Source organism: Trematomus bernacchii, unplaced genomic scaffold, assembly GCF_902827165.1.
Source record: "Trematomus bernacchii unplaced genomic scaffold, fTreBer1.1, whole genome shotgun sequence".
NCBI classification, from domain to species: Eukaryota; Metazoa; Chordata; class Actinopteri; order Perciformes; family Nototheniidae; genus Trematomus; species Trematomus bernacchii.
The window spans coordinates 1,686,646-1,713,671 of NW_022987801.1; the positions used below are offsets into that span (position 1 = coordinate 1,686,646).

Below are 27,026 nucleotides of genomic sequence, written 5' to 3' on the forward strand. Positions count from 1 at the left end.
ATGCCAAACCCCTTTACTCTGGGAGACTAAACCAAAATATGACTGATGATGTCATGTTGGTGTCCCTAATCTGCTTCTTATAAAATAAGATGTACTTTTTTTATCCAAAATTGGGAATTTATTTAGCACAACCAGACTCAAAAACGTAATAAACTCTGATTTAAAAATACAATTAAAGAACACTTTATGCAGTCCAAAGAGGTTATTGAGGTAAAATGATCAAATAAACACTGTTTTTTTGATAATTTGCATTATACCTTTTGAAGGCGCTTTCAATTATTGTTAAAAATTGTCTGGACAGGAATAAGAATTATACACAATATGAAAAACGACATCAAACATTTGAATGCAAAGCATACACAGGGTTTACATGGGTTCTCTTTATATTCATATATAGTCTTAATTTTAAATGAAGATTTTTCATGCCATTTAAAAATAGAAACTGAACCAAGTAGATTTTTTTATATATAAATCCTCTAAATAAGACCTGTAGACTTTATCTTTTAATTTGAATCTGAATCAGAATACTTAAAGGTGGGGTAGGTAATTTTGGAGAAACCAGCTCGAGTGTGCTAGAATTTGAAAATACACAGCCGGAAAAAATCTGCCACTTCCTTACAGAGCCCCTCCTCCAACACACACGAACGCGCACATGACCAATGAGGGCACGAGATAAGTTTGTGAACAGATGGAAGGCTGACAGGCAGGTAGGCCATCCAGTTATTTTAGCCTGGCCGGCTAAAATGATTGGTCGTGCTTTTTACAGTATTACGGCTTCCACAGATGACATATTTTTATGGATTTTTTGTCAAAGCACTTAAGATATTCATTGCTATCGGGATGTTAAGAGCATTCCATGGAATATAACAAAAAGTGTATCTCGAGCCGGTTTCTCAAATGTACCTACCCCACCTTTAATTTCTCCTGGGGGGGAATTATGTTTGGTGACAGGGGCTCAATTTAAGAATGAAATAAAGCAAAAGATACATACAAAATATAACATAGAATACACATTTTTATAAACAAAAGTAATGAAAGTAAAAATGTTTACTGCAGGCTATCTTTGTGGCCAACGTCCTGCAGTACCGCAGTCCATCCAGACGAGGCCGCTGTTGCGCTCTGTTTGTCCGTATGATCATTGAGAACATGGTGGTGGATCAGCAGCCAGTCAAGACATCAGGATAACAACACAGCAGAGATCATTATTCCAAGAACTAAGGATTAAACAAAAGAAAAACATATATACATATATGCAACGACAACCCCTGATACTTCTGGCAGACCAAGACAAAGATAACCAACCCTCGGAGTTTACCACTGAATTGATTTTAGGGGAAATCAGGACCTGAGGTGGAGCTTTTTACTGGATTGTATTCTAGCTAGCTGGCTAACATGCAGCATTAGTGTTTAGACATTTGCACTAAAACGAGACTCTGGGGATATATATCGAGCTGAAATTCGCATTGGCTAACACCATCTCGACCATTTCATCCTCCATATATTCGCATGCAGTTCCAGTCATGCTGGCATTTCACCTTGCAGACATAGCTGGTTAGCTAGCTACCTCCGAAGGACCGACTCGTTGGCGCAGGTGAAAGCCGAAACCACGGCGCTTTCGCTCGGCCTCAGGACCAACGCCATGCCGCGGGTTGAACTCGGGCCTTCCGTAGAGCTCACTTCAGGAAGCTAACGCTAGCTGGAAATAGCAGGCCGCTTAGGTCTCAACAGTGACTGTATGGTCGTCTTATCAAGGTGTTTTGATTTTACTATAGCCTAGTCATCTGATTAGATAAGTGCACCTTTTACTTTTTATTCTGCTTTCGTTTGTATAAGCCCAGCGGCTGTACTAGCTAATGCCGGCTAATCTGATAATTAGCTATCTAGCTCATAGGCGAGTAATGCATAGCAAATCATAGGTTGTTGTTTACATTGAAGACTACAAGATACAGTTGAAAACGTGTTGGATTTGTGTTTTAATGTACTGTAAAAAAAAAAGTGCGTTATTTTGTAAATGGTGTTGTTTGCAATTGTAAGCCACAGACACACCAGTACACTTAATATTGTTATCAAAATAACACTCATGTTAGATTTGAACCCAATCCAAGAAAGCATATGAGTACAATACGTGCCACATTAAAGTGTTGCTTAGCTTGTGTGGGGTGTAAACAAGTCACATGTAAACAAGTCTGACTGCGTTTAAGGTTTTGGTAATTTCATTGCAAGGTGTCACTACATATCAACCAATATGTGCTGTGCTGTTATTGAGACTCCAGCTATGCTTGTTAAATAAGTTGTTTTGAACATATCTGTTCAGAATTAGCAGTAGACAGACACTGAAAGGCATGGGAGTTGTTGACCTCCTGGTGCATAGCGAGACATATCAGCCATTCATTCATGATTGATGACCTTTGAGCAGGCAGACTGTCCTTTATCCATTTTCCACTAAAGCTGAGCCACTGCATCAAGCCACTAACAGTCGTGTAGTATTTATTTTTTAACCACTAATGTGACCTAGTGAAGCTGAGGACATTTTAGTTTTAGTAGCATTTTTGTTTAAAGTCCTACTGACACATTGAACCACTGGGAGTGAATGGGAACATGAGGAACACTCTGTTTGATCTGAACCAGCTTCCCAGTTGAAGATCTGATCAACAGAGAGGCCTATTGTGTGGACTGAAAACTGAAGAGGAAAGAGACGATGATGGGGATGATGATAAAAGAGGCCCAGTGACAGTGTTGATAGCCCACCAGGAAGCAGAGGAGTGTCACAAGGCTACAGACATGAGTCTCCGCCAACCCACCTCCACGCTGGACAGGTACGAGCCCCACATCCGCTACACTCACACGGTTTCTGTTTCTGTGATTAGGGATACATCTCAATCCCTTGCTTAACAATGTAGTGCTTCCTGATGACACTGAGGTCCAGTCTGGTCTCTGGAAAAACTAGTCAGACAGGCTGTTTACTGGAAGGTGAGAAAACTGCTCTTTGCACAAGGAAAAAGGGAAAAATAATGTATGCATGACAATGGTAGCAGCCTGATAATTCGTTCTTTAACATTACTTTATTTCCTACCATATAATCCCAACATTGTTTGAGAAAACGATATTATCACAATACCAATACCTATGTTTTGTCACTGGTTTGACAGATGATTTACCAAAATATAGTGAATGATGGGGATATATTCTGTAACCATAACTGTACAAAAGGTGTAAGGCTGTCCTCTTTCAAATGTTGAAATGCTTGTGGTCGCCCACGCAGACATTAAGCATATTTTAGCATGTTAAATTAACTAAATGAACAATAACATTTACTGTGAGCTTTAACAGTAATGCCCTATGACTAATAATGAACATACTCAAGGTGTCTGAACCTTTAACTCACTTACACAATCACGTATGTTCATTTCTTCAATACCAAAGATAAGCAAATGTACATTGTATGATAACTCTTAATTTGATACTCCTGAAACCGCTGTAACCTAGTTCACAGCGTTGTGACGTGAAACACAGGGTTGATTGATTGATTGAAAAGTTTATTAACAGCTTGTATATTGGGTACAGTACAGTACAGCTCAAAACATACAATTGTTAAGGGGATGCAGACCAGAGAAAGACTTTCGTCTTGTTTACATCAGGGTCCCCCATTTCCAATTCATCATATCATATAAGACATATTTGACATACAGATGGCTTATTTACAATTTACATACAGGTGGTTTTTTACATACAGATGGCTTATTTACAATTTTCATTTTAGATTTCGTTCTAATACATCCTAACCGGACATTTAAGACATACCAAGTCTACAGATATACAGTTAGTAACAGAGTCTAAAATGCGAGTATATACATAGATGGGGGGGGGGAAGCTGTCCATTGTACGACAGGTTGAGATTTGTACCATTACCGGGGCCAGTTTTGCAATGCTTTCCCCCGAAGGTGCTCTTTAAGAGAGGTTTTGAAGGTAAGTATAGTTTTACTATTGGCCAGCCCTGAGGCATTACAAAAAAAGGTAAACAATGAGGAGTGGCATATCTATTTTGGTGTGCTGATATTCCTATATTTACAAACAGCTACATCAACAAGGGTTTTAGATGCTAAATAAGTGGAATGCAAGAATAGGCTATATAATACACCTAGTTTATTAACCTACTACTTCATTTAAATAAATATTTAAACAATAACATATTTTAAATTCATATGTTATGCATATATCACAACACATAGCTGCTGTAATCACTAAAAAAAAGGGAAAATAAAGTTAAATAATATTAAAACACAAGGGTTCAAACAGTGTTAACATTGAAACAAGATCAAACATGCTTCATCTGTATAAAAAAAAAAAGAATCTAGTATGCAGTGGAACATTTGTAAAATGTAACGTATACCCTGGCCGATCCCCTAAATGCCTCGGCCGTGAAATAAAGTAAAAAATCCCAAACCCACATTTTTATGTAACATGTTTTGGCGTTGTCAGAGTAACATAATATGTCGCAAAGTGGCTGCTAAGTCCCTGAAGGTTCAGAGTTCAGGGTTCATGGTTAAGAGGGGGAATTGAGATCCGTCCTATTCGTTGCTTATATGTCGTGTTGTGACTCTTCACCTGCTGTGTTTATTACGTCAATACTAAAACCTAATGCACCGTATTTCATCTCGTTTGTCAGTCATCGCCACATTCACCTCTGTGTTTTTGTAGATGCATCTTTGTCTTGATCATATGTCTTTGCTGTTTCTCCTTGTGTGTGTGTGTGTGTTCTTGTGCTTGTGCCTACCACTGTGTCTGTGTGTGTCATGTGACAGCCGGGCAGCCAATAAGAAAAACGCCCGTCCGTTCAGGTAGGACAGCTGTCCAGAAAGAGTCAGGGTTTGGGGTTAATAACGAGACTCTTACAGATTGTACAGCTGTGGCAGCAGATTTCTCAATGTCTGCGCTTGTTATTTCAGAGACTCTCTACAGGGAAACATCTACTAATCATTTTCATGATCAATTAGAGCATCCATTTATTTTTATAACAATCTTACGTTCCCAAAATCTTAGGTGTTATGTTCATATTGCTATTTTTTTTTCTTCTGTCTGATGCTGGGCAACTGTTTTGCATGCCAACTCATTCTCTAAACACCTGGTATATTTTCAAAGTTGCAAGTTAAGATATTGTTTTACTAATATAGCTTTTATTATACTATTTGTAGAATTTGGATTCCAGTGCTAATTTGCTCCATGTTGCAGCAGCTGATTATCTCCAGACCATAGTAATCAAACCCATTTATGGATGAATTAATACCTTTAACTGTGTTCTGCTAACCATTCATTGGATGGAATAATATCATTCACTTCATTATTTATACTGTGTGTCTTTGCGAAACACTCTTACAATCTGTACGAGTATAAAGGGTGAGATTTGGATTCAGTTTCTGTGTCATTTTAACTGAATATTGGTCCTCATGCTGAATTTCTTCTCTCTCTTTTCTCCCTTTTACTTGTCTTTTTCCTTCTTTCGCTTCAGCCCTTTTGCTGCTTGGTGAGTTTTCCCTTCGCTTGCTTTTCTTGTTGCTTCTCGTGCAATTTATAATATTCCCACCACTCTTACACCACTGACATATCTGACCTCTGACATCCCTCTCTCCTCTTTTGTTACTAGTGTCCAACTGTAAGATTCCCCTCTTTCCTTTTAGCCTGTTTCTGTCTTTTCATGTATCTTGATACTCCTTCTCTTCATTTATTCCCTTCCCACTGCAACTACCCCTTGAGACAATTCAAATGTTTTATTGTTGTATGCTAAACCTTGCTTCTCTTCAAACCCAGGCTCAGCAGTCTGACCATCGGTGACTCGGAGCGCAAAGCGTCTGCCGCCCAGCAGAGAGAGCCGATTCTGGAAATCCCTGCTGAGAGTACGGGTAACGACAACCTCCCTGCTTTTGTTTCAGGGTTCATTTAAAATGTAAATATATGAAATAACTCCCGACCGTCCTTCTGTCCTCCTCTCCCAGGCACTGGTCTTGTCCAGAGATGCGTGGTCGTGCAGAAGGACCAGCTCGGCTTCGGCTTCACAGTTTGTGGAGAGAGAGTCAAGCTGGTGCAGAATGTCCGACCAGGTGAGACGATGCACCGCTGATCGGTCTTAGCAAGTTCTCCAAAAAACTACAATGTAAAGTGATTAAAAATGGAAAGATAATATAGTCAAATTGATAGATTTTTACAATTTAAATTGACGTGAAGTTGAGTGCACGCGCATAGCTAATGTGTTGATGCTATCAAAAGATCTAATTCAGTTATGAAAAGGGCTTTTTCCTCCTTTTTGTTATTAGATTATATTAAGTAAAATACATATTTTGTGATTGAATTGACAAAAAGTCTGGATAAATAGTCTTCATGTACAAAATTCAACATGACCTTGATGTTAGGGAGATGATAATGAGTTATTATATGGTAGCACTTAACAAATATCAGTTTCTTTTTCTTTTTGTTATGTGATCTTCACTGTATGTCATTACTAATCTTTACAGGTGGTGCAGCAGTGAAGGCTGGGGTTCATGAAGGGGACAGAATCATAAAGGTTTTTACTACTTTTAATCCCAAATAACAAATCTGACGGTCGTTAGTTTTTCCTGTTTTTAATGTTCCTGTTCCCTTTCTCTTTCCCTCTCTCAGGTGAACGGCCAGCTGGTGTCCTCCATGTCCCATCAGGAGGTGGTAAAGCTCATCAAATGTGAGTTTGAAATATGATTGATGTGTTTGGTATATTCTGTTTATTTAGTATGTATTTATCTGACTCCATTCCTGCTTTCTTTTTTTTTGTATCCCCCCGCAGCTGGACCGTATGTCGCTCTGACACTACAAGGACCGCCCCTTTCAGCCTCACTTCCCTTAGAGCCCCTCCACACGGACCTCACCAATCAAAGAACGTCTCTGGGTGGGGAGGCCCCCCCCGACTCCGCCTCCCCCCTTGCCGTCGGGACTGAGCAGCACCCCATCGCAAAGAATCACTGGACCCAAACCACTGCAGGTAAACCAATTTAAATTAAGGATTGATGTCATTTCCCAGCTGGTATTTTAAGAAATAATTTATATTTTACTCACTTTTGTGTACACCATCATAAAGATTTGTTGTAAATTGTGTTTTTTTAGGACCCAGAAGTACAAAAACATGCCACTGAGATACTCAGGAGAATGCTGGAGCAGGAAGAGGCTGAACTACAGGTTAATACACACTCACACACACACACACACACACACACACACACACACACACATACACATACACACATACACATACACATACACATACACATACACATACACATACACACACACATACCATGTATACATTACTTCAGGGGACATTACATTGACTTACATGCATTTCCTGGAGACTTATCCTAACCTTAACCATAACCAACACATGCCTAACCCTTACCCTAAACCTAACCGAGTCTTCACCCTAAAATTAATGATTCCCCTTATGGGGACCTCCATTTTGTCCCCATAAGGGAAGCCAGTCCCCACACATGACTGTGTAAACAGATGTAGGTCCCCACAAGGATAGTAATGCTAACACACGCACAAGGATAGTAATGCTAACACACACACACACACACACACACACACACACACACACACACACACACACACACACACACACACAACAATCCCTGACTGCATCCTCCAGATAATTTCTCCTATTATAACATTCTTCTGTGATCTACTTAACCCCCTTATTGCACCGTGCTGTTTGCACAATTAGTTGCATGGAAGTTTTGCAGCTAATATCTGATAACCACTTTGCAGGAGTTGATGGAGGAGCAGTTGAGAAACCCGTCGTTGTCACTTGGGGAACGGATAGAAAGAGCAAAGAGGAGAGCTAACCAAGTCAGAGTCAAGATTCAGCAAGATCTGGTGAGCAGACATTACTGTTTTATATATATTTGTTTTTATACTACCTGGAAATGTTTTAGAAAGGCTGAAAAAACATTACAAAATTCAAAATGAATTAATAAAAAAAAATGTTTCCTGCCATAACCACAACATGTTTTAGGTAGTACATGTTCAAAGGGTTTTACATTTGACCTATATGTCTATATGCCTGTTTGGTTGCCCCTGTTTGGCCCATTAAATCACTAAAAATAGCTTCAATTTAATCATCTGCTGCTTTATTCTGCTTCTCCAGGACGGGACGCGATCAGATTGTGCCACGAGCTACGTCATAGCAGGAGAAGGTCTGCATCTCTTTACCTATTTAAGTAAACGTCTTACAAAGCTGACACATTAGCTCTAATGATTAGCATGCACACTTAGTGGTCTCATGTGTCAGCAGGAAATACTCATACATTGTTAAAATGACTAAAGATCTTATGATTAAAATGCTGAAATTGGATCTTCTGTTGTGGAATTCACTGTTTCACTTACCTCTGAGGCTATAGACACTAAATGAATAACCACCTGTCACGATATAATTAGCTTTTTCTAATGGTTTAAAACGTCTCTGTGCTCTGGCAGGTCGACTATCAATGGACTCCAGCGAAGGCGACGTGGAGGTAGGCAGTTTTTTCGTCTTTTTTAAAAATAACTGGTGAGGTTGTATGTTTGTGTATGTGATGGTCCCACTCATCCCGTCCCCCTCGTCCTCCCTCCCTCCCTCCCCAGGCTTTTGAGAGTCCCCACTCCTCCCCCTCATCCTCCTTCAGGACCCCACAACACCGCCGGCAGAACTCCGACATACACACCCTGTCTGACTCGGTGAGATGGACGCACACTTTCAGTTTAAAGGTAGGGTAGGCAAGTTTGAGAAACCAGCTTGAGTGCGCTAGAATTTGAAAATACACAACCGGAGAAAATCTGCCACTTCCTTACAGAGCCCCTCCTCCAACACACACGAACGCGCACATGACCAATGAGGGCACGAGATAAGTTGGTGCACAGATGGAAGGCTGACAGGCAGGTAGGCCATCCAGTTATTTTAGCCGGGCCGGCTCAGATGATTGGTCGTGCTTTTTACAGTACTACAGCTTCCACAGATGACATTTTTTTATGGATTTTTTGTCAAAGCACTTAAGATATTCATTGCTATCAGGATGTTAAGAGCATTCCATGGAATATAACAAAAAGTGTATCTCGAGCCGGTTTCTCAAACTTACCTACCCCACCTTTAATCTAGACGACGCCTAAAGAGATGTAGCAAAAGCTCTGTTGTGTTTTTTATTAAACGTAAAAACACACTTCTAGTCATTTCTCATAATCCTCGAGTGTGTGACTGAATGCTTCTGTCTGTGTAAAAAGGGCGGGAAGGCGCAGATCATCGGCCCCGAGGAAGAGGATGAAGAAGATGACGGTTATGCATTTAACGAGGTGAGAAGAACACTTAAGAGATTTTTATGCCAGTTTTCTTTCCCCACTTCTATTTTTCTTTCTGTTCCCTTCATTTATAAATGATTCCTTTTTTCTCCGTCGTCCTCTCAGATGGACGGTCCGTTCCAGGACATCGAGCTGTTGAAGTCACGGCCGGCACACATGGCGGTGTTCATGAGATACGTCTTCACACAGCTCCTGGACCCCAACCCTCTGGTCAGTCTACAATATATTTTATATCAGATTACAACTACATTTATTGGTGTTCATTTTGTCCACTATTTGTAATTTTAGTCTTAGTCAAATATTTCGTTTTTTGTCAAATGTAGTCAAGTTTTAGTGGAATTTTACTCTTACCTAAAAAAAACTATTTTAGCTCGAGTCAATGAAAATCTTTCTTTTATTCTTTTTATACATCAGACTATATTAAAACATCTTAGTCTACCTGTTTGTGTCTTTCTCACCTCATGACACACACGTTCAGTCACTGTTTCTCGCACTAAATTAAAACTTAGTGTTGTGAATTAAATGGATTCTGCTATTTCTGTACGACATTCCCCTGTGTTTAATATCTGCTTTCTTACATTTTTGCGTGTGTGTCCACAGCTGTTCTACCTGTCAGTGGAGGCCTACCTGGGCTCCAGCCCTAAAGACGCTCGCGCACTCGCACCTCAGATCTGCTCCCACTTCCTGGACCCAGATGCTGTATGTACCAAATCATTTTACACTTGTATTGCTCCTTTTATCAAAGTAATGGCTGCTAATGTGCTACGTGTTGAAACTATTTCTATTTTTGATTTGCAGAAGTAAATGGTATGAGAAGAAGCTGAATGTTTACCCTACTTCTCATACCATTTCCTTTATTTGATACAGCAAGTCACACATTTACCGTAAATCAAGATACATACTTAGAATAAATATAATTCTTGTTACAATGCCTGAAAAAACATGCTTTTTCTTTCTTTAGCCCCTGAAAATCAAAGTACGAGAGGAGTATCTCACAGATATAGGTAAGACCACTAAATCACAGTTGTGTTGTTGGCGAATTCACTTGTTTTGAAACGACTGGAAAATAATATCTGTGACAGATTCAATTAAAGGGTGACCCCGCTGACATGATGTTGTGTCCTTGTCCCTTCAGAGGGTCGGCTTCACGCCTCGGAGGACATCAGGGGTCCTCTGTCCGAGCTGCAGCAGCAAGTGTTGCCGGACATCCAGGACCAGATCCAGGACTACAGGTACTTTACTGAAGGCTGAGAATACTTAATACGTTAAAGGGGACCTATTATACAAAATCCACTTGTTCATGTCTCTTCTACATCAACATGTCCCCCCCCCCCTCTGTGGAAAGAGATTCTGAAAGTTTCAGGAAAAAAGATTCTCTCACTTTTTTTGTCCTGATCCATTTATATAAAAACCTGTCTGAAAATGAGCTGAGCAGATTTTGGCCACTTTATGATGTCATAACGATTTTTGGCTTGTGTAACCATTAGCCAATCACCAACCAAGGTAACCCCCCCCCCACCTTATCACCTGAATCTCCTCCTAGAGCACCATTGTGTTCTTTTTAACCAAATATCTCTCAAAAGGGTGTGGGGAGGGGCTCCTTATTTTCATCTAAAGTAACATACAGAGAATCAGCACTTTTAAAACAGGGCTGAAACAGAGGGGATTATGGGATGCTGCAATGATCTGTTTGGTGTTTGGAGCCAAACACTTCAGGGACATGTTTGTATATATCTGAGACTTATAATATATTGATGAAAAACAGTATAATAGGGGACCTTTAAATCATGACCCTGAGAAGAACTGAGAATTATTATTTCCCCCTTGTGATTATTATCTAAAAAGCCAGCTATGTACACATGGGTCCTTTAGATACGTAGAAGCACTACATGTTTTGCAAATAACATTTTTAAATTCTTCATGGGACGCAAAAGAAGTGCAGCATGTGCATGGCACTACTGTTTGCCAACGTTAGCTTTCATCAGTGTAGATGCTAACAGCGTTAAAGTTGAAGGCCCTTACAGAATGTGTTTTCTGTGTTTCGTAGGAACAAGCAGATGATGGGCCTCGGCTCTCTGTTTGGAGAAGGAGACCTGCAGCAGCTGGACGGAGACCCGGTGAAAGAGCGACAGGTGGTGGACAGACAGGTCACCGCCCTCTGGGAAATACTGTGAGTCTGGGGCTCTCACATATACAAAAACGTGCAAAATTGTGCAGATCAATTCGGTTTTTCTATGAAATCTATTTACAAATCTTCACACTTATGCCAAATTATCAACCATAACCTTATTTCTAGGTCAGATACACCTGTTAACAAATCAAACATTGGTTTACTTTCAACATGTGGCTGTTATCATGTAGTGAATATTAAACTCCACACACTAACCCAGGCTCCTACGCCAAGTGGCTCAATAAAATAGTTATTACAAAGCGACAGAAGGAGTTCTCCCAAGCTATCATAACAAAGGTCGGCAAACCTGGAGACCACATGACGTTCCCTCCTTCGACTTTATACACACACAGGCCGCTTCCCATCACATGACTGCTGCACCACAGTCTGTTCCTTTCACCTTTTTGCTTACACCTGGATTTAACTCTTGAGGATTTAAACTGGATATCGCTTGTTATTTGCTGCGTTGCGACTTAACAGCCTTTTTATGTCTCTCTCTCTGTTCCCGCTCCAGATCAAAGCACGAAGAAGACAGAAGGTAAAACTAGTGTCCAATTAATTTCAAAGGCAATCTGTTTGCTTCTTTCTTAAACACCTTTTCTGTGTTTGTTTTTCATCGTGGTCTTTTCTCCTCACGTTTCCATGTTTGTCCTCTCTCTCGTTCTCTCTCCGCCCCCTCTCAGTTCTCCCCTGGCGTCGGCCGTTCACCTTTACCTGCGGCATTCAGGTATCAAGCTAAGAGACTCCAAGGTCTTCCCTGGGCTGAGCACAGAGAAGGAGAAGTGGCTCGCCTTTTTAAAGACGAAAAAGGTAACTGCCCTCTAAAAAACGAAATATATAAAGCTATAATGGGAGGGTAATGTCAGGTTAAATCCACGTTTTCTTTTAATTGAGTACATGTACAAGACAGGCTGTTATAAATGTGAATATGGGCATCTGTCTTAATTATGCAAAACCAGAACACATTCTGCAATTTGTGTTTACAGAATCAGCAAAGGAAACAGCATTTTATTTTTAGGCAGTGCTGTATATATCTTCTGCCTCTGAGTTTAACGAGGTGTAGATCGCTACGAGTCATTCTGATATAAAAAAGAGCTTGGCTGTGTCTGCTTAAGTCCATTGATTTGTTTGCCTCTAAACTGTGTCTATATCCCGCTTAAACATAACTGTGGAGCAGCAATTTGGGTTCAACTAAAATCTATTTGCATGGCTAACAAAACACAATTGAATAGAAGTCTATGAAAAGAATGAGGTGTATGTCTATATATATTCATATATGTTGATTATATGACATGACTGACGCTTCCTTTCTCCATAGCTGAGTGGTACCAAGAAAGAGAAAGATGGAGAGGATAAAAAGAGAAATCCCATCCTGAAGTACATCGGAAAACCCCGGAACTCCTCCCAGTCTAGTAAATACAAACACACACACACACACACACACATATATATACCATGTATACATCACTTCAGGGGACATTACATTGACTTACATGCATTTCCTGGAGACTTATCCTAACCATAACCAACACATGCCTAACCCTAACCCTTACCCTAACCATGTCTTCACCCTAAAATTAATGATTCCCCTCATGGGGACCTCCATTATGTCCCCATAAGGGAGGTCCCCATAAGGGAGGCGAGTCTCCACACGTGACTGTGTAAACATATGTAGGTCCCCACAAAGATGGTAATGCTAGGACACACACACACACAGACACACGCTCTAGTTCACTGCAGATGGCTCATGCCGGTGGCTTCCTTTAGGGATATTTTTTCTATAAATCATTATTATAATCTGATATCTAAACCCAGTTCAATGTCAAAATGCTTCAATATTTTGGTTTATTCTTCAATGCATCACGCTAGTCTCACAAGTACATTACCAGTATGTGAACATGAGTGTGTGAGAGGTCATCATCAGCTGACGGTATTGGTTCACTGGCACATCGCATCACAGTCACGCGAACACGGACAAGTGATGCCCCCTCTCATTGTATTTGTCAGACGATATTGATTTATTTGTGCCCTCTGTCTGCCCTTTTTTATTGTTTTTCCATTGTTTGTTTATTGATTTCTTTATTGTGTCTTATTTCATTGTTTCTTTTTGGTTTATTTTGTTTTTTAGCATTCCATGTCCCGTTGTCACCCACCGAAGGTATATCTTTTTTGTTTATTTGTATGTCATTGCACTGTTGTTACATTTGAGCTTTTTCAACAAACATGGAATGAATTCAATTTGAAGACCTCGTTTTAGCCCACTATTGTATCGTACTGTACATTAAAGCAAAACATGTGTGTGTGCAGTCCGTCCTGGCAGTGTGAGGAACATCATTCAGCAGTTTGAGAACCACACAGAGACGGGGGAGGAGGGGGGAGACCCCGCGGACCCCCCGAGGCTCTCCACCAGCAGCCTGGGAGAGGACAGCATGGAAAGGTAATCCATCATCAGAATCAGAATACCTGTATTAGTCCCACAGAGGGGACACGTACATTGTTACAGCAGAAAAGAGCCACAGACAGCTTCATGTTACCTAAGAAGCATGCATACAAAAGTACTAAAGATTTTAAAAAGTTACACAATTTACAAAATACACATCCTGTAACAGTTCTGAGGATTTAGCAGCCAGGTATACATTGCACAGTTTTTAACGGCATATATATATATATATATATATATATTGCACATAGTTGGTTGGTATTTAACAACAAGGGGTGTTGTAGTCTGTGTTATTGTGTGTGTGGGGGGGTCTACCAGGGGCCGTGGTGGTTACATAGTCTAACCGCTGTCATGAAGTGTATAATCCGCATGTATTTCAATGTTGCTATTTTAGAGATCATTTTTTCTCGTTCTCTCTCTCACAGCCCTGCGGTCTCGGTGCGTCTGGCACGCAGCGAGTCATTGAAGGCTCAGGGTGAGGGCCGTCGGCGGGGCGTCGTCTCGGGGACGGAGTCTGTCCCTCGCTCTCGTAGCGACGTGGACATGGAGGACTGCGGGGAGGAGAGGGAGGGGCCGGGCCTCAGGCCGCTGCAGCACAGCGCCTCGTCGTCCGCGTCCAGCAGCTCTGCACGGTAAATATTGGAATTTGTGTTTTTTTTTTTACTTACCTCAGGAAACATCTCAAATGTCTTAATGACATACTCGGATATAGACCCTCCTTTAATACTACAGGAAGGGATATGCAGAGGTGGGAGAAGTACTCAGATTTTGTACTTAAGTAGAAGTACCAGAGTGTAGGAATACTCTGGTAGAAGTAAAAGTCCTGCATTCAATGTATTACTCAAAGTACTAAAAGTAGAAGAAATTGGTCTCTAAATATACTTAAAGTACCAAAAGTAGAAGTACGTCTTATGCAGATTGGTCCATTTCAGAATAATATATATGATTTTGTTTATAATATATGTTTTGATTATAATGATTGATCATTAAAGTGTTCTCAAAGCTGGTAAAGGTGCAGCTAGTTTTAATGACTTTGTATACTGCAGGGTAGTTTGTGAATTTACTCCAGGTGGAACTAAAGTCTGATTTAAGAGTTGATTATATTTCACATCATTCATCCAGATCTGTAAAGTAACTAAAGGTAGTAAAAGTAACATATTTACCTCTGAATTTTAGTGGGGTAGAAGTACAATGAAGCAAACCGATTGAAAGACTCAAGTGAAGTACAAATCCTTCCAAATTGTAATTAAGTACAGTACTTGAGTAAATCTGCTTATTTTTTTTACACCACTGGGGATATGTAGCTACATAAGCCTCCAAGGGTCAAAACTCACCCCTTTGATTTCAAACACCCCGGAAGTTACCCCCCACTGGAATCGCAGATTCTCACCTCATGCAATCTCTCTTTCTCACACTCAGGTCTCTAGAGAACCCTACACCCCCATACACCCCTCGGTCTAGGCGCAGGTGAGTCCTCCCGGTAGTTGATCAGTGAACAAAAGTATTTATCTGGCAGGAAATTAACCCTAGAGGTGTCAGACGTCTTTTCAACATTGAAGATGAAACGGTTTGGTTCTCAAGAAAGAAATGGCCGCTTCAGTCGCCCTACAATGTTAGATATGTTTTGTATAGAGTGGTGCAGTGATGACGTGTTTTTGTAGGCCGACCCGGAAGTAAGCTGCGCTTGGCTTCCCTCGACAAAAAAGGAATGGGATTTCTCCATAGGATTTTGGAAAATAGCTCGAAATAAGTTCTGTGGAAAACGAAGCTGTTTGATAAATGCACGTTTTGTTCAGCCGGATAATCTCCACATGTCTACCCTACTTTTATAATTTTCGAATCATAAATCTAATCGCCAGAAGCAAAATGCTAACGTTATGCTATAAAGGAACTACAGCAGGGACGCACAACTTCAACGTCACGCCGACTTAAGATCGATATTCAAAAATACAGATTCTAAATTGTACAAGTTGAAGCGTTTGTTTTAACAGTTTGCAGGAGGCAGGTACTTGCTTTCAATCAGAACAGGGGCAAACAAACTTAGCGGGAGTGTTTACGTGTTCGGCGTAATGACGTACAACGTCCTCGACAACTTCTGTAGTCCTATTCAGCCACTTGTTAACAACCATCGTTTTTCAGACACGTCAACTCTTCAGAAATCACCAGTGGGGTCACTGCTGATGGATTTAATGTCGTAGAACAAAACGTGATCCGTCTCTTCAATGTGTCTCAACCACAGATCTTATTTCCAGCTATTTTCCAATATCCTATGGAGAAATCCCATTGGCTCTGAGACGAGGGAACCGTTAGTGGTAACATGCTTACTCACTTCCGGGTTGTAGGACTCGTTCCTGCACCACTCTATTAAATTGGTGCTTTTCTGTCTATCCCTCCGTGTGTGTGACTCTGTAGGAGTGTGGACTCTCCGCTGGCCCTGCTGCCGGACGCTGCTGCCCTGGAGGAGGAGGTGTGCGACGGGCAGAACTGGCAGGACACGGTTACTCCTCAGCTCCTCGCTACGCTCAGTCCCCGGGAGGTGGAGAGACAGGCGGTCATATACGGTACGAGTCAAATACAACACACATGAGATTTTAATATGATTTGTTATCGTCATTTAACCTGACACAAAACTCAAGCTCAACATCATGTATGGCGGTGCAATGATAAGGGATTGCTTTTGTTAGGATTTTATTCCTTTCATTTTAGCGATATTCTCTACCTGTTCGGTTCTTTATTGATACTCTTTTTTACATCACATTACATTACATGTTACTTGTTAGACGCTTTTATCCAAAGCGACTTACATACTCAATACTCTGGGCAATCCCCACAGGAGCAATTTGGGGTGAAGTGTCTCAGGGACACAACGACATGCTGACTGCAGTTGGGTTTGAACCTGTGCTCACCTGATCCAAACACCAACGCACTACCCACTGCGCCACACTACTCTTATCGGTTATTTTTCACTACTCGATATAACTAAATGTTGTTTCTTTAGCAGCAACAGTAATGTTTACGGTATAAACTCAGAAATATCTCACTGGAAACAAAGCTAAAATGTGAAGTTTGAAAAGGTTGAAAGAACAGACAAGCAATTTATAGGAAATGTTTCCATTTAAACTACTTAAAGGCAGCAGTTTTAGCTTGATTGTAACAATTTGCTGAGATTTTGATCCCCCCCCTCTCTTCGTTTTCTTCACCTTCAGAGCTGTTCACCACTGAGGCGTCCCACCTGCGCACCCTGAGGGTCCTGGACCAGGTGTTCTTCCAGAAGATGAGGTCTGTGCTGAACTCTGATGAGCTGGCCTGCATCTTCCCCAACCTGCCCCAGGTCTACGAACTCCACGGTCAGTGAGCGCGTGTGAACATTTCCAGGTCTTCGTTTTTCAGCCACAAATATGTTAAATAAGGACGATTCCTGCCCTCTTCTGGTCGTACATACGGAGTGTTTAATTACAGGTATAGCTGCATATTTCTGCATGTGTCAAGACAATTTAGGCTAATTTCAAAATAAGAAATACCAGGGTTCTTACGGTCATTAAAAACCTGGAAAAGTCATTGAAATTCAAAATGCTAATTCCAGGCCCTGGAAAAGTTATGGAAAACAATATTTTTCCCAAAGTTTTGGAAAAGTCATGGAAATGTAACTAAAGTTGCATCAAATTATTATATTTTATCTAATCGCCGAAATAGTAATACTATAATGATAATAAATACTGTATCGTATAGTAATGAAACGTAAAATGGCATTTAACTGATGAGGTATTTTGCTGGTGAGAGATTTGAGTTGCTCAAGTCTGTAGAAGCTAGTAAGCCTACTATTTGATTTGTTTTAGAAAGGCACAACATGTTTCATATGCAGACCTTATTTTCCTGTTCCATGTTAAAATAAATCATTTTCAGTGGTAACGCTGAGAAAGAGTAATTTTTTTTGGTCATGGAAAATTAGGTAAAGGTCATGGAGAAGTCATTGAAAATCATTGGTGAAAAAGTGTATGAACCCTGAAATACAACTTTTGAAATAGTGTACTTTAATATGAGGACTATGTGTGTCTCCACGTGAAATGTAACCGTGTCACTGCGTTCTGCTTCTTCTGTTTGCACAATAAAGTGAGTCGTACTTTGAGTCAACATGCTTTCAGGGCTGTATGTGTGCTAGGTAAATAATAATAAGTGAAGCAAATACTAAGGGAAGGTTGTCGGCGTAACAATCTCAGCCTGCAGATTTGTTAAGTCAATATGTACTCTGCGCTTTAATAAAGAGACATTATGAAAGTATATGATGCGATGTAATTGTACTAGCATTTAGCATCATCTGTTCCTTATGCTTTTAGCCTTGCATTGCCTAGATTAATGCCTTGTATCAATGGTATTATCTCAAATGATGTAACCGATTCCAACCCACATTAAGGTTATGTTATTAGTTTGTGTTTTTACTTTGTTGTTTCTTTGCAGCGAGTCTATGCGAGGCGATGAAGAAGCGAAGAGAAGCCCCCACCGTTCAGGACATCGGGGACGTTATGCTGGCCAGGGTGAGCTGGCCGTCTATTCCATCCACCATCATTTAATACTCCAGCTTCTCTTGTTGGAAGAGTGTGTTTATGTGCATGATTTAAGTGTTTCAACAATATTTGGATTGAAGTTTTCAAATATAACTAACATTACACATACATAAAGTCAGTCTAGGTGGCTGAATAGGCATGTAAATAAACACAGGTCAGTATACAGATGATACAGGGATCACAAAGTACAGAAATCTGAAGGATTATGACGTGGGCTACTACACTTTATAATCTTATCCCGTTGCCCCCCTCCCCGCCCCGGTCTTCGGTTTTATTCATCATTACCAACATTCATTTTCAAAAACTCCATGAAGCTCCGCCAGATATTTTCAAGAACTGTCAGCTTGCTTTTAGTGATGTATGTTAGTTTTTCTAAAGCAACACATGCCGACAGATCCTTCATATATTTACTCATACTTGGTTTGTTCACATTTTTCCATCCTATAGCTATTGCCCTCTTCGGGATTAAGTGTTAACGTGGCGTTTGTGTTTCCAGTTTGAAGGGACGGCGGGAGACGAGTTTCAGGAGCAGGCGTCGCAGCTGTGCAGCCAGCAGTCTCAGGCTCAGGAGCTCATCAAGAACAAACAACGCAAAGACCCTCGCTTTGCTCACATCATACAGGTACACACACACACACACACACACACACACACACACACACACACACACACACACACACACACACACCATTTTGTAACAGACATGTGCATGCTCCTGTTCCCAAATCAGTCAAAGATAGATATCAGTGCTCCAATTCTTCCTTATTATTCATTGAGCTCCTCTGCTCTTGTGTTTCACTGATTTTTAGACTCTTTCTCAATAAGTGTTGTGCAGTGGTCTAATATATGCCTCTGATTTAAGTTGTTCATATGGATTTATATTTTAACTTATATTTTATTTGAGTTTCAGACACTTTTACAAACGTACTCACAATTTTACCCACTGTTTTTCTGAAGTATTACATTTGAAATATGATCCGATGCCAGTCATACTTGACTAAGAATGTCTGTTAAGATGCCTATTTAATTATGTTAGCATAAGTACAACTGTTAGAGTAGGTTTTGTACATCTTTTTAGTTTCTAATTGGTACTGATAAAAAGTTCAGATTTGCACATTTCTCTCTGTAGAGCTTTCTTTGCCTAACGTCTTTTTCTTTTTCTTTAGGAGTGTGAAGCGAGTCCTCACTGTCGGAGGCTGCAGCTCAAAGACCTCCTTGTGTCTGAGATGCAGAGACTCACCAAGTACCCCCTGCTGCTGGACAACATCATCAAACACACAGAGGGTGAGGAAGCAACAGATACATCAACACAGAGAACATGCCAAGAAAGTATAATTTTAAAAATGGGTATTTGTTTTTTTCAGCCGGTTCGTCGGACCTCCCCTCACTTCAACGTGCCCACGCTTGTTGCCGAGGGATACTGCTGGCGGTGAACGAGGACGTCAGGGAAACCGAGCATCGGCAACGCCTCAGCCAATACCAACGCAGGCTGGACGCTGCGCCTCTATTCAAGGTAATCAGATAATCCATGTTGGTTTAACGGTAGCTTTAGTATTCTTGCTTCTTGCTTGATTTTCGATCAATTTCGAAAATGGTCAGTAACAAAAAAAAGAAGGAAATATGGTCCAGTTAGGGCTAGGTGATATATAAAAACGATATGTATATGAGACTAGATTGTTTGCCTTTACCCACTCTACCCCACAATAATGATATGGGTCTGGTTTGGTTCTAAAAATAAATAAAATGTATGATATTCCTCATGTTGGTTCAGGTTGAAAAATATGACTTTTAAGTAAACCCTTGTTTATTTTTCCGTTTCTTGCTCTAAGTGTTAATATACCAACCTTTTTCCTGCCCTTTGACTCAATGTGTTTGTTTTCCTCCTGTCCCTCACAGAGTCTGGACCTCACCACTAAGAGAATGATCCACGAAGGTCCTCTCACGTGGAAAGTCAACAAAGATAAGCAGATAGGTCAGAACCTCCCTGTGGATACATACAGTCATCAGTTTGTTTGTGTGCCTCTTACTCACATTGTCTGTGTCCCTCCATCAGAGATCCAGGCGCTGCTGCTGTCGGACTCCCTGGTGCTCCTGCAGCGGGGCCCGGATGACCGGCTGCTGCTCAGGTATCCGTCCCGCTGGCTGGGGGGGGGGGGGGGGGGGCAGCGGGGACAGCAAGACGTTCTTCAGCCCTCTGGTGAAGCTGGACTCTCTGCTGGTTCGCTCCGTAGCTACAGGTCAGGAACGCTTTACCCATAGATTTAATATTCCCCTCTGGCTTTTTGGATGATAAAATGTATGTAATGGTGTTGTGATTTGTCTCCAGATAACAAAGCCCTCTACTTGATCAGCACCACAGAGAGGCAGATCTACGAGCTGGTGGCCGGGACGGCGTCGGAGAAAAACACGTAAGCTCTTTCCCAAGAAATGTCTACTTTGTTTAATTTAGTTAGACCCATTTGAGAATTACAAGAGAGACTTAAATACGCAAGTTGAATCAATAAAACTAAACTCAAAAATCTCTAAAACATGTCGTGATTTTGATAAGATTTCTGAAAACCCATTGGCGTATCAAACTACAATATACACTGCAATCCAGTCCAAATGTATTTAGCAAAGAATCAAAGGCTGTCTTTCCCAGATTCTAGTATTTGTGCTTATTGAGCATCCATGTGTTACAGCTGGAAAGATTTACTTGAAAAGACCATCTCATCGTCCGGCGGTTCATCCCCCTTGATCAATCACGGATCCATACCTATATCGTGAGTAATTCTGACGTCTATGAATAATATATAAATAAATCTGTTAGAGCTCCTTTGCAACACAGTTTTGTAAAATGTCTTCAATTTAATTATTTATATATAGTTTGTTTACTCCTTGCATATGCTTAATGTACATTGTGTATATTTTATCTACAGCTCCTCCAGTCTGCGCAGTGCGTCCCCAGTGTCAACTAGCAGCAATGTGTTTGCAGGTAATGAAATGATCATCACCCCAAATATGTAAACTGTGTGGAAATGTAGTTTTTGGTTGAGTCACTTAGTTTTTTATTTTCTTAATCTTCCAGACAACTCAATAACGGAGCAGTCGGATTCCATGGAGACTCATTCCTCCAACGACGACATTGTGCTCTCAGCACACACACCTACTGACCAATCAGAAGCTTTCATCTGCAGTGAAGGAGAAGCAGTTGGTGTGGCCGAGGCCGCTTTACAGGACGGTGAGAAACAAACACATCTGTTCAATTTGATGGTTAACATGTAATCATCCTATAGGAATTTAATAAAATCACAACCATCATTCCAAATATATTATTTCTAAATACAAGTGGAAAGTGATATACAAACTTTTTTTTAATTGTTGTTGCCTCCACAGTTGAAACACTAAGGCAGCTCATTTTACGAGATTTGGACGAGGACGGTTGGAGCCACAATTCAGACGACACGCCCACCAACGAGACGACCAATGAGAGGAGCTCGTTCACCGAGAGGCAGCGGCCAGCGTCTCTGGAGACTGTCCTCAACTTCAGCACCAACGAATGGGAGGTGGAGCCTGAAGAAGAGGCTCCGCCGCCTGACGCTGAGCAACCCGGCAGCGTTCAGGTCGTGAGGAAAGGTAACGGATACATCTTTAATCTTCCCACAGGGCTGGCTGTTTTTGGGTGAAATCTGGGTGTCTTTAATGGCTGCCTTCCTCTGCATGTTTCTCTTCACTTGGGTGATTCATTAATTTGTTTCTCACACACTTTATCTTCTCTTTTCCTTCTGTCTGCTTCCACTTTACAACACACGCACTTTTCCTTGTCACACATCTATCCTCTTAGCTGTGGTTGCGGGTCCTTCTTCTTCTTCTTCTGTCCCTGACGACATCACTGCTGATGTCACACTCCCCTCCGACCAATCACACGAGCCGAGAGGCGAGGCCACCGCGCAGGGTAATGACGTGCTGTCGTTTTATCAGAGGAAGATTATACCCTTTTCTGTAAATGTCGGATATTGGAGAATATCATCTTTGTGTCGGTGTTGATTTTACCGCTAAAACAAAAACACTTTCTGCTCCAGGGAACATGTTCTACCTGGTACTGCCTACAGCGCAGGGAGAGAGCGCCACCGACGACCTCCCCGACCTCAACGACCCTCCTACTCCCACCGCCAGCCACTTCCCTCAGCCTCTTGAAGAAGTGATATCACCGCAGCCCGAGCAAGAAGCACCCGCCTGCTTCTCCAACCAATCAGAGGCTATGCAACTGGAACAGGAAGAGGAGACGGGCCAATCGCCGCAGAGCCACGTGATCAAAAATGTGGACGAGATTTTCCACACTATCGAGGGGCTGACGAGCAAGCTGCGCCAGCTGAAGGTGAGTTTGTGTTGACGTGGCAACAAGGTGGCTGTCGGACCATGAACTCAAACCTAATCCAACTCACAAAAAACGTTTTCTGTACAGTCATCACAAAGCGTCATTCTTACTCTTATGTTGTTTTTAACCAGTTAGAGCATCTTATTTCTGTCTTACGAGGATACACCAACAACTACGTTATTATTAAGGTTTTAAATGCTGCCAAGAGAAGAGATCAGCTTTCATGGGAAGTGGAGCTAACACTGCAGCCATATATAGGGGACTGTAGTGAATGCAGTTTATAGTATCTGATTAAAACATTTAGTGTACCTCATGCTGTGTCCTACTAACTGTGTGCTTTACTTTGTAACATTGAATCTTTAAATCTCTCAAAAGTTGTTTTTATGTTTTTTACATTTGGACGATAAGGCCGTCAACAAAGAGCAACAAACGGGGTCAAACGTTGTTCATGGTTTAACCCACAAAGTGTACAACAGCTCTCTTATAATCTCCTGCATCTTTCCCTCTTTTTTTACAGGACATAGAGAATTCCCATCACACGCTTTTGAAAACCCTCAGAGAGCCGTTAGTCAATCAGGAGTCAGAGGACCAGCAGTGTCCGTCGGCAACCGTCTCCAGAACGCCGTCTCTGGATCGCGGCTCAGGGGACGGTGAGAAACAACCTTAACTATTTACAAAACAAGAATTGACGATGCATTCCTCTGTAAACTCATTTTCTTTTTCCTTGATCCCCACCAGGCAAAGAGGGCAGTCCAGCAGAGCCCAAGATTCAGTCGACGGGATTCTGACGTCACTCCGTCTCGATTGTTGGCGCAAGGACGCACTAATATCGGTCTCGGGCCCTTAAGCCCCGCCTCCCCTCACCCTTTCCTCCCTGCATGCACCGGCCATTCGATCAGAGCCCAGGACGGACCCTAGCTGTGTTTTTCCCGTTTCCCTGGAATACAAAGAAACTAGCCGGAATCACCAGGTTCTCTGAGGTCAGCACAACTTCTACGTGGACGGAGCGAGGAAAAAGTATGAAGGAACAAAAAAAGGCACGAGACAAGTTGACCGGTGAAGAGAAATAAAAAAAAAGTTGGAAGAATTGAAAGTAGAAAATCGGAGTTGGATTTTTGAAGGAGTTGTACGTCTTGCTTTTTTTTTTTTTTAAAGAGCTGGTTGAAGAAACGGAGCAGAAAAGTGTTGAAATGTTAATTTAAGGAAAAATCCGAAGGGACCCATCACCCCTGCACTTTACCCACAATGCATCCCTCTGTCATGTACAGTGGACAAATCAGGGACAGGAGATGCCACTGGCTTTATTTAGGGCCCGACATTTGAGCCAAGATGGCCTCCGGGGGTCCCCGCCCCTCCCCCCTCCGCCTCCACTGGTTGCTTTACACTGATTCACCTGCCACCGTGGCCGAAGGACTGTGTCTATATAATTCAGGTTATTTGCACTGGGTAAGGAAACCAACACATCATTTTTATTTTTTCATCAAGCTCGGATTCATATCCTCACACTGTGGGAGAAACACTAACGTGTCATTGGGAGCAGCCTCACTGACATATCCTCCAGTCTGTTTTACTCATCATTCATGAATTGTTAATATTGTTCATTTTGAAACCCTAAACCGCTGTTTACTACTGAAATGCTGGCAGGTTGTTTTTTTTCAGCGCTGCTTTAGAGGCAGTCAGGGATCTCAGCGATAACCAAGCTCTTCTGATCATGTCGCGTTAGGGAGATTTGAGAATGCTTTGGGAGAAGACGGGCAATGTTGAGTGAGGAAAGAGGACAAATAGAGATTCAAACTTGAAAACTGCTCTGAAAAAACGTGTCCCTCAATCAAACCGCTGCCAAAAATCGCAGCTGACATCGCCTGTCCACACTTTGAGATTTAATGTGTGTAAATACCAGGGTAGATGCTGTGAACCAGCAACTCTTCACTTCTCCAGCAGTCACACATACATAATGTTCATATCCATCCAGCCAAAGCCATGAAAGGACTGAACATCACCACCCTTTGAACAACCTGTATTTATTAGATAAATAAGAACATTTTTTGACAAACTCTGCACATTCTCCAAGTAAAAAAAAACTGCTTCAGTATATGCAAATGTTAAATAAGCAAAAATGAATTGATACAATTGTTTGACATTTTGGGAAACACTTGTATGCAAAGGCTGATAACGCTAGCAGCCGCTTAGCTTAGCTTAGCTTAGCGCACAGACTGGAGATGAGGGAAACAATTAGCATGGGTCTGTCTAAAAGTAACAAATACCACCTACCAGAATCTGTAAAGCTCATAAATGAACACGCTATGTCTCATTAGTTCCTGTAGTTTCTTCTTGTTACTGCACCTGTTTTTTTAGGATTTGACTAATTAAGATTTAGTGCGTTGATTTGGGAACTTTGTAGGTTCTGCTAGGTGGATTTTGTTAGCTTAAGACAGGCTAAAGCTAGCGGTTTAGCTTTTTCCAGTCTTTACGCTAAGCTAACCTGCTACTGGTTCCAGCAGAGTCCTAAAAACAGACACGAGAAACGAGAGTATTTACACAATAAAGCAAATAATCTCAAACTATGTAGGAGTAATTTAAAAAAAAAAAGATTTTTGTAACCAATGGTTAAGGCACATTTACCAGCAAAGACTGACACTAAAGCTTTTTCTCTCAAACGCCTTCTATCTTAACCTAAATTGATGACACGCTAAAAAGAAAATATATATTTAAACTCTTACAAGGAAAACATTGTGTTTCTTTTGTACCAGTTGAATTATTTTCCGATCAAGCTGATGGTCGCACCGAACTGGATTTTATTTGAGCTGGTTTCAAATAATAACTGACTTTACCGACAATACATTACCAAACTGATCACCAGGAGCCAAGTATATTAACACACTACCAGCTGAAATACTTTCAAAAGGATAATTAACTGCTGTAACATGGCCGTCACATATGAACAAAACTGAGATTTTCAACTTAAAAATCTGAAAGTGGCTGATTTCAGCAGGAAACCCCGAATTAACAACAGGAATTTGTGCTAAAAAGTTCAAATGTTCTACCAAAGTGAAATATCTTTCCAGAGGTGTAGAAGGGAACATGTTTTTTGTTTCGAAATTATGGCTGCATTTTCAAGTGGCTCAGACCAGAAGTGTTATCGAGAAGAAAAGATTCCTTTGTTTGAAATTGAAACATTTCCATGCCAAGCTATGGACACACAGTCATCACATGCATATATGTGCTGTCCATAATTTGGCTCAAAGAAGTCAATATCTCTCCTTCTCCTCGACAAATATTACCTTTTCTTTCCTCCCACCTCTAAATACAGCATTTTTCATCTCCAATTTCTACCTCTACACTTCAATTTCTTTATCTTTCATGATTTCTTCTTTCCATTGTACATTTACATCAGCGTTGTCGCCCTAACCGGCTAAAAAAAATAAGAAAAACAAGCTATAACTGATTCCCTTTTTTTTTTTTTTTTTATGTTGCACAAAAAACTTCCCTGCACGGTGCAAACTACTGTATGCATACACACGTCTTTAACTATCATCTCATTGTTTTTATTTTGTGTCTTTTAAAAAAAAATCGTGTTCACTCATGTAATATAGAGAGATCAGACCCACTTGTTTTATATATGTTAATTTTTTTCTGTAAAGCCTTAGTCCTCGTATTTGATTTTATTTTTGTAGATATGATTTAAAAAAAAAAAAGGATGTATAAATTATTTTCTTCTCCCTTGTTTTTAAAAATTGATGAGATTGTTTAGCTGCACAGAAGGAAAACAGAGCTCATGTCTCAGATTCATGTGTTTTGTGAGATTAAAAAGAAACTGGATAAACAAAATGAAATGTGGATTGTGAGTTTTTGATCTTTGAATTTGGGTTGAATTGTCGCCAGTGAATTAGTAATCTTATTTCTTTAAGTGAGTGTTGAAGTTATACATTTGGATATGTTTTATTCCCTTAGTAGGAAAGGATTAAGGATCTCTAAATCAGTCTATTACCTACTCAAAACTATAGTAGCTTTTCATGGTTTAAAGTCGGGAATGTACCAGGAAATTCACTTTTTTTGCTTTAAAATAAAAGCAGAAGGTTTGTAGAAGGTATAATAAAAAATAGATATATTCTGTATGTACATATAAGGCTTATATTCATAATTTCT

General features: G+C 40.8%; 1 protein-coding gene across 1 annotated transcript; it reads left to right on the forward strand.

The window, feature by feature from the left end:
• Window positions 1-1,120: 1,120 nt before the first annotated feature.
• On the forward strand, window positions 1,121-26,708 carry arhgef11 (Rho guanine nucleotide exchange factor (GEF) 11). The gene is given in 44 exon segments (XM_034150081.1): window positions 1,121-2,816; window positions 4,803-4,838; window positions 5,806-5,897; window positions 5,991-6,095; window positions 6,507-6,556; window positions 6,652-6,709; window positions 6,812-6,924; window positions 6,926-7,006; window positions 7,129-7,200; window positions 7,789-7,896; window positions 8,168-8,216; window positions 8,497-8,534; window positions 8,644-8,736; window positions 9,277-9,345; window positions 9,457-9,561; window positions 9,952-10,050; window positions 10,313-10,355; window positions 10,487-10,583; window positions 11,399-11,521; window positions 12,036-12,059; window positions 12,205-12,331; window positions 12,840-12,933; window positions 13,650-13,679; window positions 13,829-13,958; window positions 14,387-14,593; window positions 15,381-15,428; window positions 16,374-16,522; window positions 17,168-17,308; window positions 18,417-18,493; window positions 19,020-19,145; window positions 19,690-19,807; window positions 19,888-20,036; window positions 20,420-20,495; window positions 20,577-20,668; window positions 20,670-20,760; window positions 20,850-20,931; window positions 21,205-21,285; window positions 21,442-21,497; window positions 21,591-21,743; window positions 21,899-22,138; window positions 22,347-22,457; window positions 22,585-22,880; window positions 23,398-23,530; window positions 23,619-26,708. Coding segments are annotated over 44 exon segments (4,347 nt in total). The 5' UTR covers window positions 1,121-2,781; the 3' UTR covers window positions 23,669-26,708.
• The last annotated feature ends 318 nt before the right edge of the window (window positions 26,709-27,026 follow it).